Raw genomic sequence first — 19,868 nt, 5'->3', positions numbered from 1 at the left:
TCATTCTGGTAAATCTTTTCTGAACTCTCTCCAATTTTATAACATCCTTCCTGTGGCACGGCAATCAGAACTGCACACATACTCCAGAAGAGGCCTCACCAAAGTCCTGCACAATCTCAACTTGATACCCCAACTCCTGTACTCAAAGGTTTAAACAATGAAGGCAAGCATGCTAAACGCCTTCTTAATCACCCTGTCTACCTGTGATGCAAATTTCAAAAAATTATGTACCTGAATCTCTAAGTCTGTCTGTTCTACAACACAATCCAGGGCCCTACCATTATTTGTATAAGTCCTGCTCTTGTTTGTTTTACAAAAAAATGCAATACCTCACATTTATTTAAATCAAATTCCAGTGAATTGGGCTGCAAAGTTTGAATAGGGAAAAAGTAAAAGCAACAACCGTAGAAAGTGTGATGTTATGATAAAATCCCTATTAGGTAGGATGTAGTTTGCTGTAGCTTTGTCACAATTTCTGAACAATTTCGATGCTATTAGTTGAACTTCTCTTTTCTCCATACAAGCTAACTGAAATGTTGGATTGTTCCAATGTTTCCTCTTCTATTTCAAGAGCTGATTATGCCAGAATCAACCAAGGTGGCTACTGCTTACCAGAAACGAAACCAGATTGGGTATATAAATACTGTAGCTATAAAAGCAGGTCCGAGGCTATAATTCTGTAGTGAGTTAACTCACATTTTGACTTCCTAAAGCTTGTCCTCCAGTTGCAAGGCACAATTTAAAAGTGGGGAATACTTCCCAATTGCATTAATGAATATGACTCAGACCTCTTGATTGGCTCTCCATCTACCACTTAAATATTCAATCATACAATCAATACACAGTTACAGCTCTGTGTACCATTTACAAGATGTACTGCAATAACTCAGCAAGGTTCCTTTGACAGCAGCTTTCAAATCTGTGACTATGACACCTGGAAGGTGTATGGGAACACCACGACCTGAAAGATGCTCTCCAAGCAAAAAATGATCTTGATTTGGAGCTGGATTGCCATTCTTTTGTTTTTGCTGGGTGAAAATGTTGGAGCTCCCTTTCTAATAGCACTTTAGGTCTAGCTATAACTATAATTGGGGAAGGGCAACAAAATTCAGGCTTCCCCAGTGACCCCAGATTCCATGAATTAATTTCAGATATCCAGGATCTGCAGTTTTTTTAAAATGCCATTTTTCTATTCTTATGTGTTGTAGGATTTGTTCACTTATCTCAATCTCCTTTTTACTGTGATTTATTTCTGTTTTTCAAGTGAAGTAACTTGCATTAGATGTTTGTAGCTGTTTACTACTTGATTTTTTGGAAAATAATGGACTGAATGAACATTTTGTGTAGGAGAAGAAAATTTTCTGCTATAAAGTAAGAGTCTCATAGGGAATAATTTGAACAAATATAAGATGAAGTTGAAGTACATAAAATCTCCTCATAGTTGCTGACCTTTATCTAGTAAATGGCTGAGTCATATACAACAGGAATGAACCAGTTTCAGCCCAATATCTAAGCTGAGTGAACAATTTTCAGGCAGGACACTGGAAGGTAAATATAACTGGTCTCAATCGTCTGGGGTCTGCAAGGTGGAAAATCAGCTTTGGTTATTGCTTCTGATCACCGTTCAAAGGCTGATACTAAACAGTCCGTATTTGTGGACAGGAGGTGAGGTCAGAATTTGGCTTGGATGAGACACGATGCAGTTGAAATGTCTCCAACATTTTGCATCAAAAATCATACATTGAAAAGCTTATTTATGAGGGAGATTCAGGTAAATGGAAAGAGGGACAGAAGGCTGAAGTGGGATTCTGTTGGACAGAAAGTTGAGAAGGTGCTCTATCACTGGACAAGGATGAAGCCACATGGGCCGCCACTTAGAGGCAACTAGTTCTGGAGAGTAGAAGACATAGTCTCTGCCCAGAAAGGCTGGCTGGAGATCCCATCTCTGATTTTTGGTGGCAGAAGTGCAGAAGGAGCCAATATTATGGCAGGTCTGTCCACAGCAAATTTATTCTGATCACAAATTCACCATGTTTAGCACAAGGGGGGAGCATTCTCATGCAATCACTGATAATGCTCAAAATATCTCATTGCACCATTGAAAGGAAACCTATTATAGTAAATGCTAGAATAGACTGTTTTAGCGGCAGAAGCAATTGGGCATTGCTGGGATTAATATTTGAGGGCAATGGCTGGTTTCACCAATATGATCATGGGCAGATGCACCTGCAGCTGGCAGATTGGTAAGGACGAGGTCAAGTATCCTTTTCCCTTTTGTTGATTTCCTCAACACCTGTCAGAGACCCAGTCTAGCCAGCTATGTCCTTTAGGACCTGACCAGCTCGATCAGTAGTACTGCTGCTGAGGCACTCTTGGCGGTGGACATTGGCATGCCTCATTCACAGTACATTTTGTGCCCTGGCCACGCTCAGTGCTTCCTCCAAGTACTGTCAACATGGAGGAATAATGATTCATCAGTGGAGGAAGGATGGTATGTGGTTGCCAGCAGGTTTCTTTGCCCATTTTAATCCAAAGTTATGAGGCATAATGGGGTCTGGATTCTATGTTGATTACTCCCAAGGCAACTCCCTCCTGACTATACATCACTGCGTCACCACCTCTGCTGGGTCTGTTCAGCTGATGGAACAGGATCTCATACCCATAGAACATTCGCTGATTTTTCTGGATTATTAGTCTTGCGTTAATACTAATTGGCCATCACCTCCATTAAACTGGAGATAATTGGAACTGCAGATGCTGGAGAATCCGAGATAACAAGGTGTAGAGCTGGATGAACACAGCAGGCCAAGCAGCATCTTAGGAGCAGGAAAGCTGACATTTCGGGCCTAAGGGTCTAGGCCCAAAATGTCGGCTTTCCTGCTCCTAAGATGCTGCTTGGCCTGCAGTGTTCATCCAGCTCTACACTTTGTTACCTCCTTTGTACTGCTCCGTTTGTAATACTATCTCTTTTACCTCTCATTTCAAATATGGTAAATAACTAAAGTGAGAAGAAATTGTAGATCACACATTGCAAGATACAGAGCTCACAGAAATTCGAAATCTGACCATTTAATTAGTAAAAATTAAATCAAATTTCACTGGCTGAAATTGCTATTAACATTAAGTGATATGAAAGAATTAAATGGCCTCCTGCATTGAGAAGGTGTCTGTGTGTTGGTCAAATGATTCCTCACAGAAAGTTTAGCATTTCTCTATAATAGTCTAATTATCTCTCTAATTGATGAATTCCCTCTAATGAGGTGCTAATCACATGCAGGGGCTTGGAGAAAAATGAAAAATGTAACAGCCTGAGTCCATTATGTACAACTCCAAGCAGCAGGCTACAGAGGACTACCGAACAAGGCCTATCAGAATGTTGAACCTTGACTGAATAATAATGTGTGGCATGTGGGTTGTCAGAACTTTTTTTTACACTGAAAAGTCTTGTGAAACAAGCACATATATAACTCTCACCTTGATCCTCTCAATGCCAGCTTCAATCCTTAACTGTTCCACCATTTTCCTTGCTTGAGCGATGTTGTTTGTTGACATTGTCACAGCTTATTCAACAGGGCAATTTTCTGGATAAGAAAACAAACAATTAATGATCACAAAAGTGTAAACACAATATCTTTGATGACAAAAAATGTAATTTTAACTTTCATGTCAAATCATAGTAGTATTCCTAAAAATATAGATTGGACTGCATTTTTTTGACAAAGTCCAACTTATATGAAGCTTTCTTGAGGATTTCTTGCCATGAGGACGAGGAAGTTGTCTCACCATATCATACCAAAAGCTGCCTCATTAATTATCTACGCTGCCCCTAAGGAGTATCTTATGTCTGATTCCAGCAAGGCCTTGTCAAAGGCTATTCACAGAACAACTCAGCGCTTGAAGGATATCCTAGAATTCATCAGCATCTTTTGTGACAACGATAACTTTGTAAGCTTGTTGTGCACCTGGACCAATATTATCAGTATGGAGCTGTCGAGCATGGTTTCAACATTTAATAAACTTGCTAGCAATTAAAGTGAACAAAAAAGCATTATGCCTTCAGGCAGAATAGTCTAGAATTTTTTGGGCTGACTCCAACATCTGAAAGAAAAGTTGCTGGAAAAGCCCACAGATCTGGCAGCATCTGTGAAGAAAAAAATCAGAGTTAACATTTCGGTCTGGTGACCCTTCCTCAGTACTGTTTCAGAAACTTTAACTTTGATATTTTCTTCATAGATGCTGCCAGACCTACTGAATCCTCCTGGACACCATCCCCAGGCCTCCTACCCTCCCTCGACCTCTTCATCTCCAACTGCCGTCGAGACATTAACCGCCTCAACCTCTCCACCCCTCTCACCCACTCCAACCTCTCCCCTGTAGACTGGGCTGCCCTCTGCTCCAACCCCAACCTCACCATCAAACCCGCAGACAAGGGTGGCGCAGTGGTAGTATGGCGCACTGACCTCTACATCGCCGAGGCCAAATGCCAACTCTCCGACACCTCCTCCTACCACCCCCTTGATCATGACCCCACACCTGAGCACCAAGCCATCATCTCCAACACCATTCATGACCTCATCACCTCAGGGGACCTCCCACCCACAGCCTCCAACCTTATTATTCCCCAACCCTGCATGGTCCGTTTCTATCTCCTTCCCAAAATCCACAAACCTGCCTGCCCTGGTCGACCTATCGTCTCAGCCTGTTCCTGCCCCACCGAACTCATCTCCACCTATCTGGACTCCATTTTCTCCCCTTTGGTCCAGGAACTCCCTACCTATGTCTGTGACACCACCCACACCCTCCACCTGCTCCAGAACTTCCAATTCCCTGGCCCCCAACACCTCATTTTCACCATGGACATCCAGTCCCTATACACCTGTATCCGCATGCAGATGGCCTCAAGGCCCTCCGTTTCTTCCTGTCCCGCAGGCCCGACCAGTACCCCTCCACCGACACCCTCATCTGCCCAGCTGAACTCGTCCTCACCCTCAACAACTTCTCTTTCGATTCCTCCCACCTCCTACAGACAAAGGGGGTGGCCATGGGCCCCCGCATGGGCCCCAGCTATGCCTGCCTCTTTGTTAGTTATGTGGAGCAGTCCCTCCTCCGCACCTACACAGGCCCCAAACCCCACCTCTTCCTCCGTTACATTGATGACTGTATCGGCGCCACCTCTTGCTCCCCAGAGGAGCTCGAACAGTTCATCTACTTCACCAACACCTTCCACCCCAACCTCAAGTTCACCTGGGCCATCTCCAACACATCCCTCACCTTCCTGGGCCCCTCAGTCTCCATCTCAGGCAACCAGCTTGTAACTGATGTCCATTTCAAGCCCACCGACTCCCACAGCTACCTAGAATACACCTCCTCCCACCCACCCTCCTGCAAAAATTCCATCCTCTATTCCCAATTCCTCCGCCTCCGCCGCAACTGCTCCCACGATGAAGTATTCCACTCCCGCACATCCCAGACGTCCAAGTTCTTCAAGGACCGCAACTTTCCCCCCACAGTGGTCGAGAACGCCCTTGACCGCGTCTCCCGCATTTCCTGCAACACATCTCTCACACCCCGCCCCCGCCACAACCGCCCAAAGAGGATCCCCCTCATTCTCACACACCACCCCACCAACCTCTGGATACAACGCATCATCCTCCGACACTTCCGCCATCTACAATCCGACCCCACCACCCAAGACATTTTTCCATCCCCATCCTTGTCTGCTTTCCGGAGAGACCACTCTCTCCGTGACTCCCTTGTTTGCTCCACACTGCCCTCCAACCCCACCACACCCGGCACCTTCCCCTGCAACCGCAGGAAGTGCTACACTTGCCCCCACACCTCCTCACTCACCCCTATCCCAGGCCCCAAGATGACTTTCCATATTAAGCAGAGGTTCACCTGCACATCTGCCAATGTGGTATACTGTATCCATTGTACCCGGTGTGGCTTCCTCTACATTGGGGAAACCAAGTGGAGGCTTGGGAACCGCTTTGCAGAACACCTCCGCTCGGTTCGCAATAAACAACTACACCTCCCAATCACGAACCATTTCCACTCCCCCTCCCATTCTTTAGATGACATATCCATCATGGGCCTCCTGCAGTGCCACCAACCATGCCACCCGAAGGTTGCAGGAACAGCAACTCATATTCCGCTTGGGAACCCTGCAGCCCAATGGTATCAATGTGGACTTCACAAGCTTCAAAATCTCCCCTGCCCCCACCGCATCCCAAAACCAGCCCAGTTCGTCCCCTCCCCCCACTGCATCACACAACCAGCCCAGCTCTTCCCCTCTCCCCACTGCATCCCAAAACCAGCCCAGCCTGTCTCTGCCTCCCTAACCTGTTCTTCCTCTCACCCATCCCTTCCTCCCACCCCAAGCCGCACCTCCATTTCCTACCTACTAACCTTATCCCACTTCCTTGACCTGTCCATCTTCCCTAAACTGACCTATCCCCTCCCTACCTCCCCACCTATACTCTCCTCTCCACCTATCTTCTTTTCTCTGCATCTTCGGTCCACCTCCCCTTCTCTCCTTATTTATTCCAGAACCCTCACCCCATCCCCCTCTCTGATGAAGGGTCTAGGCCCAAAACGTCAGCTTTTGTGCTCCTGAGATGCTGCTTGGCCTGCTGTGTTCATCCAGCTTCACACTTTATTATCTCCGTTCTTCCAGCAACTTTTTTTTTGTTCCTGATCTACTGTATCTGCAGTTCTTTCAGTTTTTATTTAGCATTCTGTGGTGTTTGAGTACTGTAATGAGATGTTGCTAGAATTAATGGATTTCATTTTTACAGTGCATTTTGAAGTCTTTGAAAACGTGTATATATAAGTTTGATTTATTCTATATTTTCATTTATTTTTCATTCATTTATAATAAATTTCATTTATTAACAAACTTTTGTTTTGTAGAAACCAAATCTGCAATGCTGTGTGCCTTTGTTTTTGTGTGGTACCATCTAGCTTAAATAAAAAAAAGCCAAATATAATTTAAAGACAAGTTCACTCAATATTGCAGGGCTCTGCCTGAGGTTTTAAACGAATACTTTACATCTACCTTTACTGCAGAAGCACGGTGACGGTGGAGAAAACTCAGTTATGAGAAGAGTTTCAAACTGGTAAGAAGGAGTTTTTGGTTGGTTGATGGTACTCAAGGTTGAAAAGACTTGATGAGATGTATCCAAGGATATCGAAGGAAATCAGAGTGGACACAGCATAGTCACTGGCAATATTCTTTCAATCTTTAGTAGCATCAATGCAGAGAAGGATCTAGACATAGAGGTCCACAATTCCATGAAAGTGGCAACACAAGTGGATAAAATGGTCAAGAAGGCATACAGCATGTTTATCTTCATTGGTTCGGACATGGAGTATAAAAATTGGCAAATCATGTTGTAGCTGTATAGAAATTTGGTTCGGCCACATTTCAAATTTTTTTTTACAGCTCTGGTTGTCATAATACCAGAAGGATTTTGGAGAAGGTACAGAAACAGTTTGCCAGGAAGTTGCTTGGTTTGGAGGGTATTAGCTATGAGGAGACACTGACAAAGTTGGTTTGTTGTCACTTGAACGTTGAAGGAAGAATAGGCAGGAATAGAGGGATATGGACCATATAGAGGCAAAGGATTTTTAGATTAGAAAGGCACCACATATTGGCACAGGCTTGGTGGGCCAAAAAGTCTTGTTCCTGTGCTGTATTTTGACAACGCCGTGTGGAGCTGGCTGAACAATCCGAAACAACGTCAGCTTTCGTGCTCCTTTGATGCTGCCTGACTGCTGTGTTCCTCCAGCTCCACACTGTGTTATCTCAGACTCCAGCATCGGCAATTCTTACTATATCCTGTGCAGTACTGTTCTTTGTTCCCTGGACTCAATGGTGGGACCAGAGGTCTGGAGATGTGCAAATGTTACACTTTGTTCAAAGAAGGCTGTAAGGATAAACCTAGCAATTACAGACCAGTCAGGTTAACTTCAGTAGTGGGACAAACTTTTAGAAATAATTATTTGGGATAGATGGGAAAACATCAGCAAATTACAAAGAACCAGCACAGTTCCCAAGATATGATTGTGTTTAACTAACCTGTTGGAGTTTGTCAAAAAAGTAATAGAGACTGTTATTGACAGCATTGAAATAATGTATATCGTCAGTGACAGCATTGGTAAGAGAGACCACTGCACAGTCCTTGGAGAAATCATGTCTTCACAGTGAGAATACACTCCAAAATATGTAGCACTATCACCCTACTTCATAGGATAGACTTTGAATAGATTTATCAACTCAAGACTGTGCATCTATAATGTGTTGTGGGCCATCAGCAGCTGCTGAATTGAACTCTAAGACAATTTGCCACCTCAGGTCCCAGTACATTCCCCAGTCTACCATTATTATCAAGGCAGGGGAGTAATCTGGTTCAGTGGAGACTGCAGGACAGCATGTCAGGAGCAGCATCAGGAAAATCTAAAAAAAATTAGGTGTCAACCTGACGTATCTACAAAACAGGACCACTTGTGAGCCAAACAGCATAAGCCAGCAAGTGACTGACAGGACAAAGCAGTCCCACAACAAATGGATCATATCTAAACTCTGCAGTCCTATTACATCCAGCTGTGAATGGTGGTGGACAATTAAGCAACTAACTGGAGGAGGAAGCTTCACAGATATCCCTATCCTCACATCGGGAATCTAGTGCATCAAAATAAAAGATAAGGCTGAGACATTTGCAACAATCTGCAGTCAGATGTGCCAAGGGGACAATCCATTGTGGTATCCTTCACAGCTTCCCAGCTTGACATCTACTAGTGTTTAGTTCATTCTAATTATTCCACAAAATATCAAGAAACAATTAAAGACACTTAATACTGCAAAGGCTATGGGCCCTAACAACATTCCAGTAATACTACAATAATACTGAAGATTGTGCTCCAGAACTGTCTACAACACAGGCATCTATACGACAATGTGGAAAATTGCCCAGGTTTGTCCTACCCACAAAAACAGGACAAATCCAATCTAGCCATTCAGCACTACACTAGATTACTCTCGATTATCAGTAAATTAATAGGAGTCATCAACAGTACAATGAAGCAGCACTAGCCAAGCAAAATAATCTGCTCACTGATGTTCAGTTTGGGTTCCTACAGGACCTCTCAACTGGTAACTTTTTTAAAGTGTAGCACAAATATGTATGAGATAGCTGAATTTTACAGGTAAAGTGAGAATGACTGCCCTGGACATCAAACTGGCATATGATGGCCTGAGTGTGTAATGCAACCCTATCAAATGTACAGTCTACAGGAAGCAGGAAAAACTCTCTGATGGCTGGAGTCACAGTTGGCACAAAGAATGACGGCAGTGGTTGTTGAAGGTCAATCACTTCAGCTCCAATACATCCCTGAAGGAGGTCCTCAGGGTAGTATCTAGGTCCAACCATCTTCAGCTGTTGAATCAATGACCATCCCTCCATCATAAGATCAGATATGGCAATGTTTGCTGATCCATACACACTGGTCAGGATCATTCGTGACTCCTTAGATACTGATATAGTCTATGTCCAAATCAGAGAAGAACTGGACAGTATCCAGCCTTGGGATGACAAGTGGAAGGTGGCATATTTGCCAGACAAGTGACTTCACAAGCTTCAAAATCTCCCCTTCCCCCACTGCATCCCAAAACCAGCCAGCTCGTCCCCTCCCCACCACTGCATCCCAAAACCAGCCCAGCTCGTCCCCACCTCCCTAACCAATTCTTCCTTTCACCTATCCCCTCCTCCCACCTCAAGCCGCACCTCCATTTCCCACCTACTAACCTCATCCCGCCTCCTTGACCTGACCGTCCTCCCTGGACTGACCTATCCCTTCCCTACCTCCCCACCTATACTCTCTTCTCCACCTATCTTCTCCTCTATCCATCTACGGTCCACCTCCTCCTCTCTCCCAATTTATTTCAGAACCCTCTCTCCATCCCCCTCTCTGATGAAGGGTCTAGGCCTGAAACATCACCTTTGTGTTCGTAAGGTGCTGCTTGGCCTGTTGCGTTCATCCAGCTTCACACTTTGTTATCTCTTATGACAGGCAAGACTGTATTCAACAAAAAACAGTCTAACCATCACTCCTTGACATTCCTTGGAACTCCCATTGCTGAATCTCGCAGTATTGACATCCTGAGCATGGGGTGTGGTGCGGGGGTCACCATTGATCAAAAACTGAACTGGACTAGCATAATAGATACTATGGCTACAAGAAGAGCTGGTCAGAGACTAGGGACCCATCAGTGAGTAACTCACCTCATGACCCCCTGAAGTTTATCAACTATCTGCAAGATACTGCCAGGACTGCTTTTGAATGCTCCCCACTTGCTTGGATGTGTGCAACTCTAACAATAATCAAGAAGCTTGGTACCATCCACAACATAGCTCTGCTGCTCTATACTATTTACTAACTCTCATCTATTTGCAAGACGACACTGAACAAGAAGCTGGAATTTTTGTCCCTTTCATTACTCATGTTTACCCAAAAATGGTGCAAGAACCACGCGGTGCTATCATAGAATTCAACGCAACAACAGGATCATAGAAGACATACGGTGCAGAAAGAGGCCATTTTGCCTGCTGAGTTTGTAGTGACGGTCCAAACAGCATCCCATCTAGACCTCTTCCCCATCCCCATAACCCCATATTCACCAAGGCTAATCCACCTAGCCTGCACATCTTTGGATTGTGGGAGCAAACCGAATCACTCAGTGGAAACCCACGCAGACATGGGGAGAATGTATAAATTTCATGCAGACAGTTATCTAAGGCTGGAATCAAACCCTGGCGTAACGCAGCAGTTCTAGTCACTGAGCCATGGTTAAAATTATATTAATATTTTAACATTTTAGAATATTCTAGATCACTTCATTTAGGCTGCCTATAGAAAAAGATAATCAGTACTGGACTGCCGTAAAGACCTTAATTAGTCAGTGCTCTGATGATACTGACAGATGTGCTTAATTCTAGCCATACTCCTGTTTTTATTTGGAAATTAATTCCTTGCCTTTACCAATATTATAGACTAAAAGTAGACACAAATACGGTATACCTCTTCATAGTTGTGATGACTAAAATTTGGGATTACCACAAACTGTGAAAGCTTGGAATTAGAAATGTGCACAAATAGTTCAAAAGTAACTTTTTTAACCAATGGGTGGTGAATTTGCAGATTGGACCAGCAAGAAGGCACTGGCAACAGACAGTGGAATCATTTAAGGATTCATTGGTTACATGAGAGAATTTCAGTGTTTGGAGAGTGTTTTTGTTTGGGAGTGGTCATATCGCCTGTTGAACCTTTCAAAATTTTCAATGCAAGTGTTCTAATTAAACATAAAATAAAGGCATACATTTTATACTTTGAACTTTGCAGCACAGCGACTTTTCAAACAAGAATGAAGAAGTTAGTGTTCCTAATTCATGGTACATATGATTTACATTCCTCATGATTTTGTGGCCACTAAAATCATTCACTGAAAAATTGTATGCTTTGCAATTTGTGTCTACTGACCTTGACTAAATGAAGTACTTTGCTGAGCATGGAGCCGCTTGAAATTTGCCTAATGTCTTATCCTGAAACTTATCCTTACGACAGACACATGTGCAATCCAAGAAAGTCAATTCAGTGACGAAAAGTTTTCAATACTACACGTTAACTTTTGCACAAAATTTATCATTGGTTTGTGGTGGTGTTAGGAATGGGAATCCCAGAAATAGTGGGTTCTCGAAAACCCTGCAGTTCTCTCTTATTAGGTTCTGTAACTCTCTACTAACAGAAACTGACTGATAGAAGGCAACAGCCAAGGTGACAGCAGATTTGTTCATAGGATAGTATGGCAAACTTAAATTGGCCCATTGAGGTTGCGCTAGTTCTTTCAAATAACAATCCTGTTAGTAATATGCTATTACTCGCACATTACATTTTTATCTCTTTCAATATTTTATCAAATTCCCTTGTGAAGGCTATTAATGATTCTATGTCCGGATTCTATATTGCAGTACACTGAAAATCCTACGCATTCATTGAGTAATAAAAGGAGTTTTCATCTTATCTGGTAGTTTTACTATAAACATTAAATCTAGTGCTCACTGATTTATAGATCCTTCAGCAAAGAAGAATATTCTACCAGGACCACTGACCAGTTTCCCATAGATACGAATCCATCACTCTTTACAAGGCTGGCAGAAGGGTTTAGGAATGGAACGTATGGAACTGCAATAGCATCCAAAGAGAAATGCATCCCGTTCACTTTTTCTTTAAAAAAAAACGATCAATGCAATAACAGCAATGGGTTGACAGAAGGCTTTTGCACAGTTGTGACATAATCAGCGAATGGGAGATTTAAATCAATTTTCAAGCTTTCCCAATGAATGCAGACCACAGCACTGGCTCTGAATTCTTCATAGTTATCCAGCTGAAAGACACTTTCCATCACTTTTTCTTTCTCTCCCTCTCTCTCTGACACTTCCATTCCACACCTTTTGGAAAAATTTTACAGAATCCCGTCAGTGGGTTTGCAAGAGCACATCTACTGAGAGTTGTAAGTACTACCAGGAGTCTTTATGTGGCTAAATTGGCTGATTTTTGACCTACATATCTTTGGACACATTAGCATTCTATGATGATAAGATTGTTCATGCTCTTCCTTGCCAAATTTCTCCACTTTTCCCACCAAGGCACTGAATACTTGCCGAGTTATGATCTCACAAAAACTCATGGTAAATGCCTCTTTTCTTTCTCCACATTTTCTGCCTGGTCTGTTAAATGTTTTGAGCCTTTCTGCTTTTAAGCCAATAATAATGTATACCTGAAGTTGATTTTCATTGGATTATACATGTTGAAGCAAGCAAGGCTTTTCGTGGACCCTGACAGTATTTACATAGCATATTCTCATTTCCATTCAAAGAACACCAGCATGTTTCCAAATTGTTAGGTTTTCAGCATTGTTTTCAAGTCAAATATTTACATATGTCTTTTTTCCTTTAAGTTAGTTAGTTGTTGAGATGAATTTTTATGAAACAACGTCCATTCCTACCTAAGTAATTATTACGTTGTTAATTAATAGCTTAATCATTAGTAATTTTCAAGTAATTCTTCACTAGGCAACACACGGTTAAATTGCTCACTGGTTGGGAAATTACATCTTGCCATAATGTAAATAATGACTATAAGACAAGCATACAAGGTTAAACAAAATACAAGCAGGAACAGGTGTCTTAAGGTATGTATAAAAATAAGGCCATCCATTTAGCAAGGATTGAAGTTCTAAAGTTAAGTGCCAAAATTCAAAGAGCATGTCAAATGGGTGGCACGGTGGCTCAGGAGTTAGCACTGCTGTCACACAGTGCCAGGGACCCATGTTCGATTCCACCCAGGGGCGAATGTCTGTGTGGAGTTTGCACATTCTCCCTGCATCTGCGTGGGCTTCCTCCGGGTGCTCCAGTTTCCTCCCACAGTCCAAAGGTGTGCAGGTTGGATAGATTGGCCATGCTAAATTGCCCGTAGTGTTCAGGGATGTGTAGATTAGGTGGGTTATGGGGGTTGAGTCTGGATGGGTGCTCTGAGGGTCGGTGTTGACTTGTTGGGCCGAAGGGCCTGTTTCCACACTGTAGGGATTCTACGAAATAATCATTAAGATTATTATCATTGCTCCCAACTGTCCACCAGTTATCCAGTCTTTCAGTTTTTCAAATCTTCAGTCATTCTGTTGACACAAGAGCTGAGAAAACAATGCATTTCCACAGAGTACATTTTCAGCTAAATACTGGATCTGAAGTTATCTACTATTTGGAGCAGTACATCAGCTTTTCCCAGTTCTATTGCTTGGCACATATGCACCAGAAATTAAGAAACTGTTGTAGAGGAAATGAGACAGTTTGCTGTAAAATCTATCTGGTAGAGATAGATGTGTGGGGAGACAGACTCTCTGACTTCTTGGCCAGGAAAGTAGGGAGTAAATCTTCTCTTGTGGCCTGACTGCTATCTGTTGGAATGGACCACTTACCATTCTCAAAACCATCAAGTGCTCCATTGATCAATTGTGAAGAAATTACAAGTTAACACTTGTAAGATTTGGAAACACTTGAAGGGGCTAGCTCTCCATGGCCTGAACAATGATGACATGAAACATTAACAAACAAAACCTTTGAAGGCTGTCCAAACAGAAGCACTGATAGATGTTTCATGTTCCGAAAAACCTCTCAGACATAGTAAAAATTTTTACTTGAGTATGTCAACCTCATTGTATTCAAAGGTCTAATGATGTGAATCATGCATGAAATACCATCTGACTGTACTAACCTTTTTTGACACCTCAACACAAGTCTCTGCATCACTCTCTTTTGTAGATATATTCCCACAGTGGTATCTGGAGCCTTGAACAGAATGTGTTTGTAGTGTTGATGTGCTTTGCAGCAATACTTGTTTTTTAAAAAAACATGAGTACGAATTTTAAAATTGCAATTAATGCAGTTAAATTAATATACTTAAAATGATCAAATTTGATGTATATCGTATAACAACCTACACTTCAGAGCTGTTACTAGGTGGTCTGTATGTAAGTTGTAAATCCTTTATTCTTCCTCAGTTCTGTTCATACAGTCTCCACTGAATACTTTCCCCTCATCATATACTCCCTCACCATTAAAATAATTTTGTTTCTAATCAATAAGGCTATTCCACCCCCCTGACTATCCGTCCTGTAAACCTTATAACTTTGCATCTTTAGTTCCCAGTCCCAACCATCCTGCAACCATGTCTCAGTAATGGTGACTATATCATAATCTCCAATTTAAAATTTGTGCTTGTAGTTCATTTAAGTTATTCTTTACACTCTGTATCTTTGTAAAAAGAACTCTTACTCAGGCCATGCACTCTAACCTGTCACTCAGCACTGATGATTTATTCAGATATTTATTATTTCTCTCTTCTGGTTTAATCACTACACTTCTTATTGCTTTGTCGTCTGACACTCAAAGGATGAAACCTCAGCTGGAATTCAAGTGGGGTGAAGCTGAGACACAGGCAGTTACTGAAGAATAAGATGTGCCTATATGGAAGCTAGTTTTGGCAAAGGCTTTGTCAAATATTCAGACAGGAAATGAAAGTAATGCTGGTGAACAAGAAGAAAGATTGTAATGGAAATCCTGTCAGAGAGAGGTGCAGAACCCCTTTGAGTTGGATGTTTCTGAAAGATGATATGGCAGTGAGCTAAACACGAAAGTAAAAAAAAACTATGGATTCTGGAGATCTGAACCAAAAATAGAAATTGCTGGAGAAACTCAGCAAGTTTGGCAGCATCTGTGGGAAGAAAGCGAAGTTAATATTTTTGAACCAGGTGACTACTCATCAGATGGCAGAGTGTGGTGGCGGGGCATCGATGGGAATGTGAACAGAGAGCTGAAGATGGAACTCAGAGAGAGAGAGAGACACAGAGAGAGAAAAAGAGACAGATATATGAAAGAGGTAGGTAAACAAGGAGATTATGGATAGCAGATCCATCCACCCAGGTTCACAGATATCACCGTAATGTACAATGCTCCTCAGACAGCTGTTCTCACTGCATCTTGAGATCCACACTCGGTGCAATGGGCTACCATACGCACACTCTCAACCTCTCTTTCTCCATCAGCACCATGTCACTCTGTATCCCCTTCCTCAGAGTTTCACTTCATTTCCAGTTACCTGTCACTTCAACTCGCCAACATATCCAGCAAGTGTCAGAGCAAGCCTGAAGAAAACATCCAATTTTCTGCTTCAGGGCTCTGCAGCCTATAGGATTCAACATCAAGTTCAATAAATTTAGAACCGGATTCTATCCTTCCATGCTTTTTATCAACCCTGCACCTGGCCTTGTCATGATATGGGTTCCTTTTGAGCACAGTCACCCATTCCCATGTACTCCTAGGCCCTACAGAGTGGTCAGGACCAAATTCAAATGAAATAAAAAGTCGGTGATCAGAATAACTGAGACAGCAACTGATGCAGTGAAACCAAGGAATACCTATGCTATATACTGTGCAAACCATTTCCAAATTTGACAAAATGAAGAAATTCTGGAAACAGTGCGTCAGACGGCATCTTTACAGAGGGAAATGAAATAATGCTTCACATTGATGATCTTTTGTCAAAACCCTTCGACAAATAGCTGAGTCAGAAGAAGAACGATATTGCACAATGGACTTGAACACATACTCTAGGCTGGCACATACATTGTTATAAGAATGGATTGCTGAATTGCTGGAGGTGCCTTTTCTTCTGGCCAATATACATCTGGTATTTGCAACACCAAAAACAGATTACTTGTTCATTCAGTTGCAGCTTATGAGACCTTGCTGTGTGCTAGTTTACTGTTATGCAGTCTATTTAACAAGAGGTCCAATAACTCAATAAAGTCCATTCTTTCTAAAATGCTTTGTGTTGTCCTGATCCATCATGTCATATAAATACAACTTTTTTTGTTCCTTAGCTGCTCCTTATTTGGCATTTGCTGTTATGCAAGAATAGCTTGCATGACTCATTTTGCACCTTTGCTTTCCGTAGAATTAGGAATTGCCATGTTGGGTAGAGCTTCCATGATGAAATTATACAATTGCTCTGCTGACAAAAATGCATTTAATTATGGCAGCCACTTGAGAACCTCCCCATTTACCATGTCAAAATTTTCTTGTTAACATGGGGGATCTCCCCAATCAACTTTGTTGCGTATTTTTCTAAATTAATCACAGACTTTACAAATGTGAAATATTTCTGCTGAATAGATTTTTTGAAAATTCTATCGTAATGCTGTTGACAATTGAAAATATAATTCCAAAAGAAATCACACATTTTCTGACTTTAAGTGAAGATATGACAAAGTTGTAGAAATATTATACATTAAAGAAAATTCAGCTAATACTTCTTTACATTCACGTTTTGGAGATGCTCTTCTTTACCACAGACATCTGACTTAGTAAATGACCATAAATAGTTGTTTTCCTTGAACTTATATCTTATTAAATTTACCTCGCAATTCTGCATTTCTCCTGTCCTAAACTTAAGCAGTATTTCATCAATTTGCATTTATATTGTAGCTTTAACACAATAAAATTTCTCAAAGTACTTCAAAAGGGCCTCATCAATCAAAAACTGACATCAAAGCTAGGAGATGCCATCAGAAAAGATGACTAATAGCTTGATCAAAGCAGCAGATTTTAAGGAAAGTCTTGAAAGAACAGAGACAGGAAAGGTGATTTATGGGAATTCCTAAGCTTAGAACATAGATTGCTAAAGATATTGTCTCTGATAGTGGGGCAAAGAAAATGAGGAATGCACAGAAGATAGAGCTGGAAGAATTTAAGAAGGCCGGAGGAACAATACAGAGATACGCAAAATTCTATAAGGATTCAAATATTAGTAAGAGGTACACGTCCTTCCTATGCACTCTACCACTCACACACTTCATCACCTGCTAGGCAAAGAAAACAGCCTATATACCTTTCCTTATATCTCAATTTTTTGGTTTTTGGGAAGATCCAAAATCTTTGCAACAAGATATTTTTCTCATAATATTGTGACACATGACAAGTATATTAAAAACAAAGGACAATGAAGGATGATTGCTCAGTGGTTAGCACTGCTGCCTCACAGTGCAGGTACCTGGGTTTGATTCTAGAGCTTGGGTGACTGCTTTGGTGGAATTTGCACATTCTCCTCATTAGTGGCGTTTCCACCAAGTGCTCTGGTTACCTCCCACAGTCCTAAGATGTATAAGGTAGTGGATTGGCCATACTAAGTTGCCCTGCAGCATCCAGGGAATGTGCAGGCTAGGCAGTTTAGCCACGGTAAATGCAGAGTTATGGGGATATGGTGCGGGGACAGGGACTGTGGGGGTTATTCTTTGGAGGGTTAGTGCAGACTCAACGGGCTAAATAACTTATTTCCACACTGTAGGGATTCTACAAAGGCTGTACATGATCACCATGCAGGTGTGGATTTGTTCACTCTGTGCACAGAATAAGATTTGAGTTGTACATGTTACTTGTGTAACCTGGTTACCTGTAAAAGTATCCAGAGTGTGTAGTGAACCTTGATCCTATGAGGTAATAACTTGTAACAAGGTGCCCTTGAGAAGAAACAAGAGTTAACAAATTAATTGCACAACTGTATATGAGCCAGCACCCTAACTGTGCACAGAAACATTCTAAAGATAAACCTGGAGAGTGAAATTGTGGAAAAGCATCCTGAACATAGCCTATCCTTCAACATGTCTATAAGTAAAGAACACCCACGTGATAAATCTCGATTTTATGAAGGTCATTCCAACACTAGGCACAAGAGGATAGTTAAACTACCTAGGCATTATAGAGACGCTTAACCTTTATAGTCTTCAATTCTTAGAACTCTTTAGATAGAGACATATTTCTGTATTTAATACCTTTAGCCACTATCCTCATCTACAAACATTTTCACTCTTAATGAATGTCATATTATCTTGGAAAAAAAGGGATGTTCTGATAATTGGACTATGCTAATAAACAAGTAACTAGGATGAAGAACAACTGATTAGCAGCCATTGGCAGCACAGTCGAGAATGTATGATGTAATGAGGGAGAACACCTGTGCTTTCCTGTAACTACAGTTGTGGAGCTGTTATAATGAATCCGTCTGCTCAGCAATCATGTACTATATTTTTAAACAAACAGAACTAACGTTTAGTTATCCTGGTAGGATATTTGTAGGTTATGTAAACAGTGAACTACAACATGGAAGAAAAGGAGATCTGCCATCCTCACCTAGTCTGCCCTACATGTGGCTCCAGATCCACAGCAAAGCAGCTGAATTTCAACTGCTCTCAAGTGCAGTTAGGGTTGGGCAACAAGTATTGGGCTTGCCAGAGATACTCATTTCCCACAAATGAGTTAAAGTAAGATTAATTGATTATTATCATACAGCATTCTCAATGTTGAGAAGCAACAATGTTTGCAGCAGATAAAACAGTATGACAAAGATATTATCATGTAGAACATTTACCGCATTAATGTGCTACAAACTGTCATTTTCATCAATCTCACGGTACTCAGTATGACAGAGTACAACAGCCTTGGCCTGCAGGTAGACCTTGAATTTGCAACTAGAGTTTTGCCAGCTGCATAGTTTTACTGAGCTATTACTGATGCTAAGTGGAAAAAAAATGAGGTTATGGAAAAAGATATTTTCAGAATTTAACACAGTTTCCCTTTTAAGATAAACTGATCTTACAGAATTTTAAATATAATCAGTTGCATCACTTTCTGTGATTTACTGACAGTTAAAATACAAGTCATCTACAAAACTAAAGTGTCTTGCCATTTTTAAAAATCATTTGTTAACATGAAAGTTCTAAAACGTGAATATTGTTGGGTCATTCTCTCAGCTAATAACTGCAAATATGAATCTCTTTTTAAATGTGCTGCTCTCTTTGGTGATTGTACAAGCCTGTATAATACTTGTTCCAAATCTCATTCGTGCATCTCCAGTCTGCTTTCTCAGGCTCTCCTTCCAAAAAAGTCTCAACTTTGAAATCCTTCATGGCCTCACTCCTCTGTATATGGAGCCACCTCTATCCCTACCAACTTTAAGGTCTTTGTGCTTTTCGAGTTCTGGCCTCCTGATTTTAATTACATCACCACGAGCAGTTGAGCCTTCAGCTATCTTAGCCTTGATCTGGTCCTGGAATTCCCCCCTTAAACTTCTCAATTTTTCTTTACCTCTCTCCAGTTGTGATGCTCCTAAAAAAAACCACCTCTTTTGATTAATTTTTTACTCATCTTCCCTTTCAGCTTTTATGGCTTAGTGCCAAAAAATGATATTGCTTTTAAGTG

At 41.6% G+C, this 19,868-nt stretch overlaps 1 protein-coding gene across 5 annotated transcripts in view; it reads right to left on the bottom strand.

The window, feature by feature from the left end:
• LOC125450827 (guanine nucleotide-binding protein G(I)/G(S)/G(O) subunit gamma-7) overlaps window positions 1-19,868 on the bottom strand; it is a 312,586-nt gene that overhangs the window by 16,035 nt on the left and 276,683 nt on the right. For all 5 annotated transcript variants that reach the window (XM_048527111.2, XM_048527112.2, XM_048527110.2 and 2 more), the window contains one exon: window positions 3,475-3,581. In XM_048527111.2, the coding sequence (XP_048383068.1) occupies window positions 3,475-3,552 (78 nt within the window). In that variant the 5' untranslated portion in view covers window positions 3,553-3,581. The remainder of the gene's footprint in view (window positions 1-3,474; window positions 3,582-19,868) is intronic.

The sequence above is a fragment of the Stegostoma tigrinum genome, chromosome 3, assembly GCF_030684315.1.
Source record: "Stegostoma tigrinum isolate sSteTig4 chromosome 3, sSteTig4.hap1, whole genome shotgun sequence".
In the NCBI taxonomy this organism is placed as follows: domain Eukaryota; kingdom Metazoa; phylum Chordata; class Chondrichthyes; order Orectolobiformes; family Stegostomatidae; genus Stegostoma; species Stegostoma tigrinum.
The sequence above is the reverse complement of the archived record's forward strand: the minus strand, read 5'-3'. Positions and strand labels throughout refer to the sequence as shown.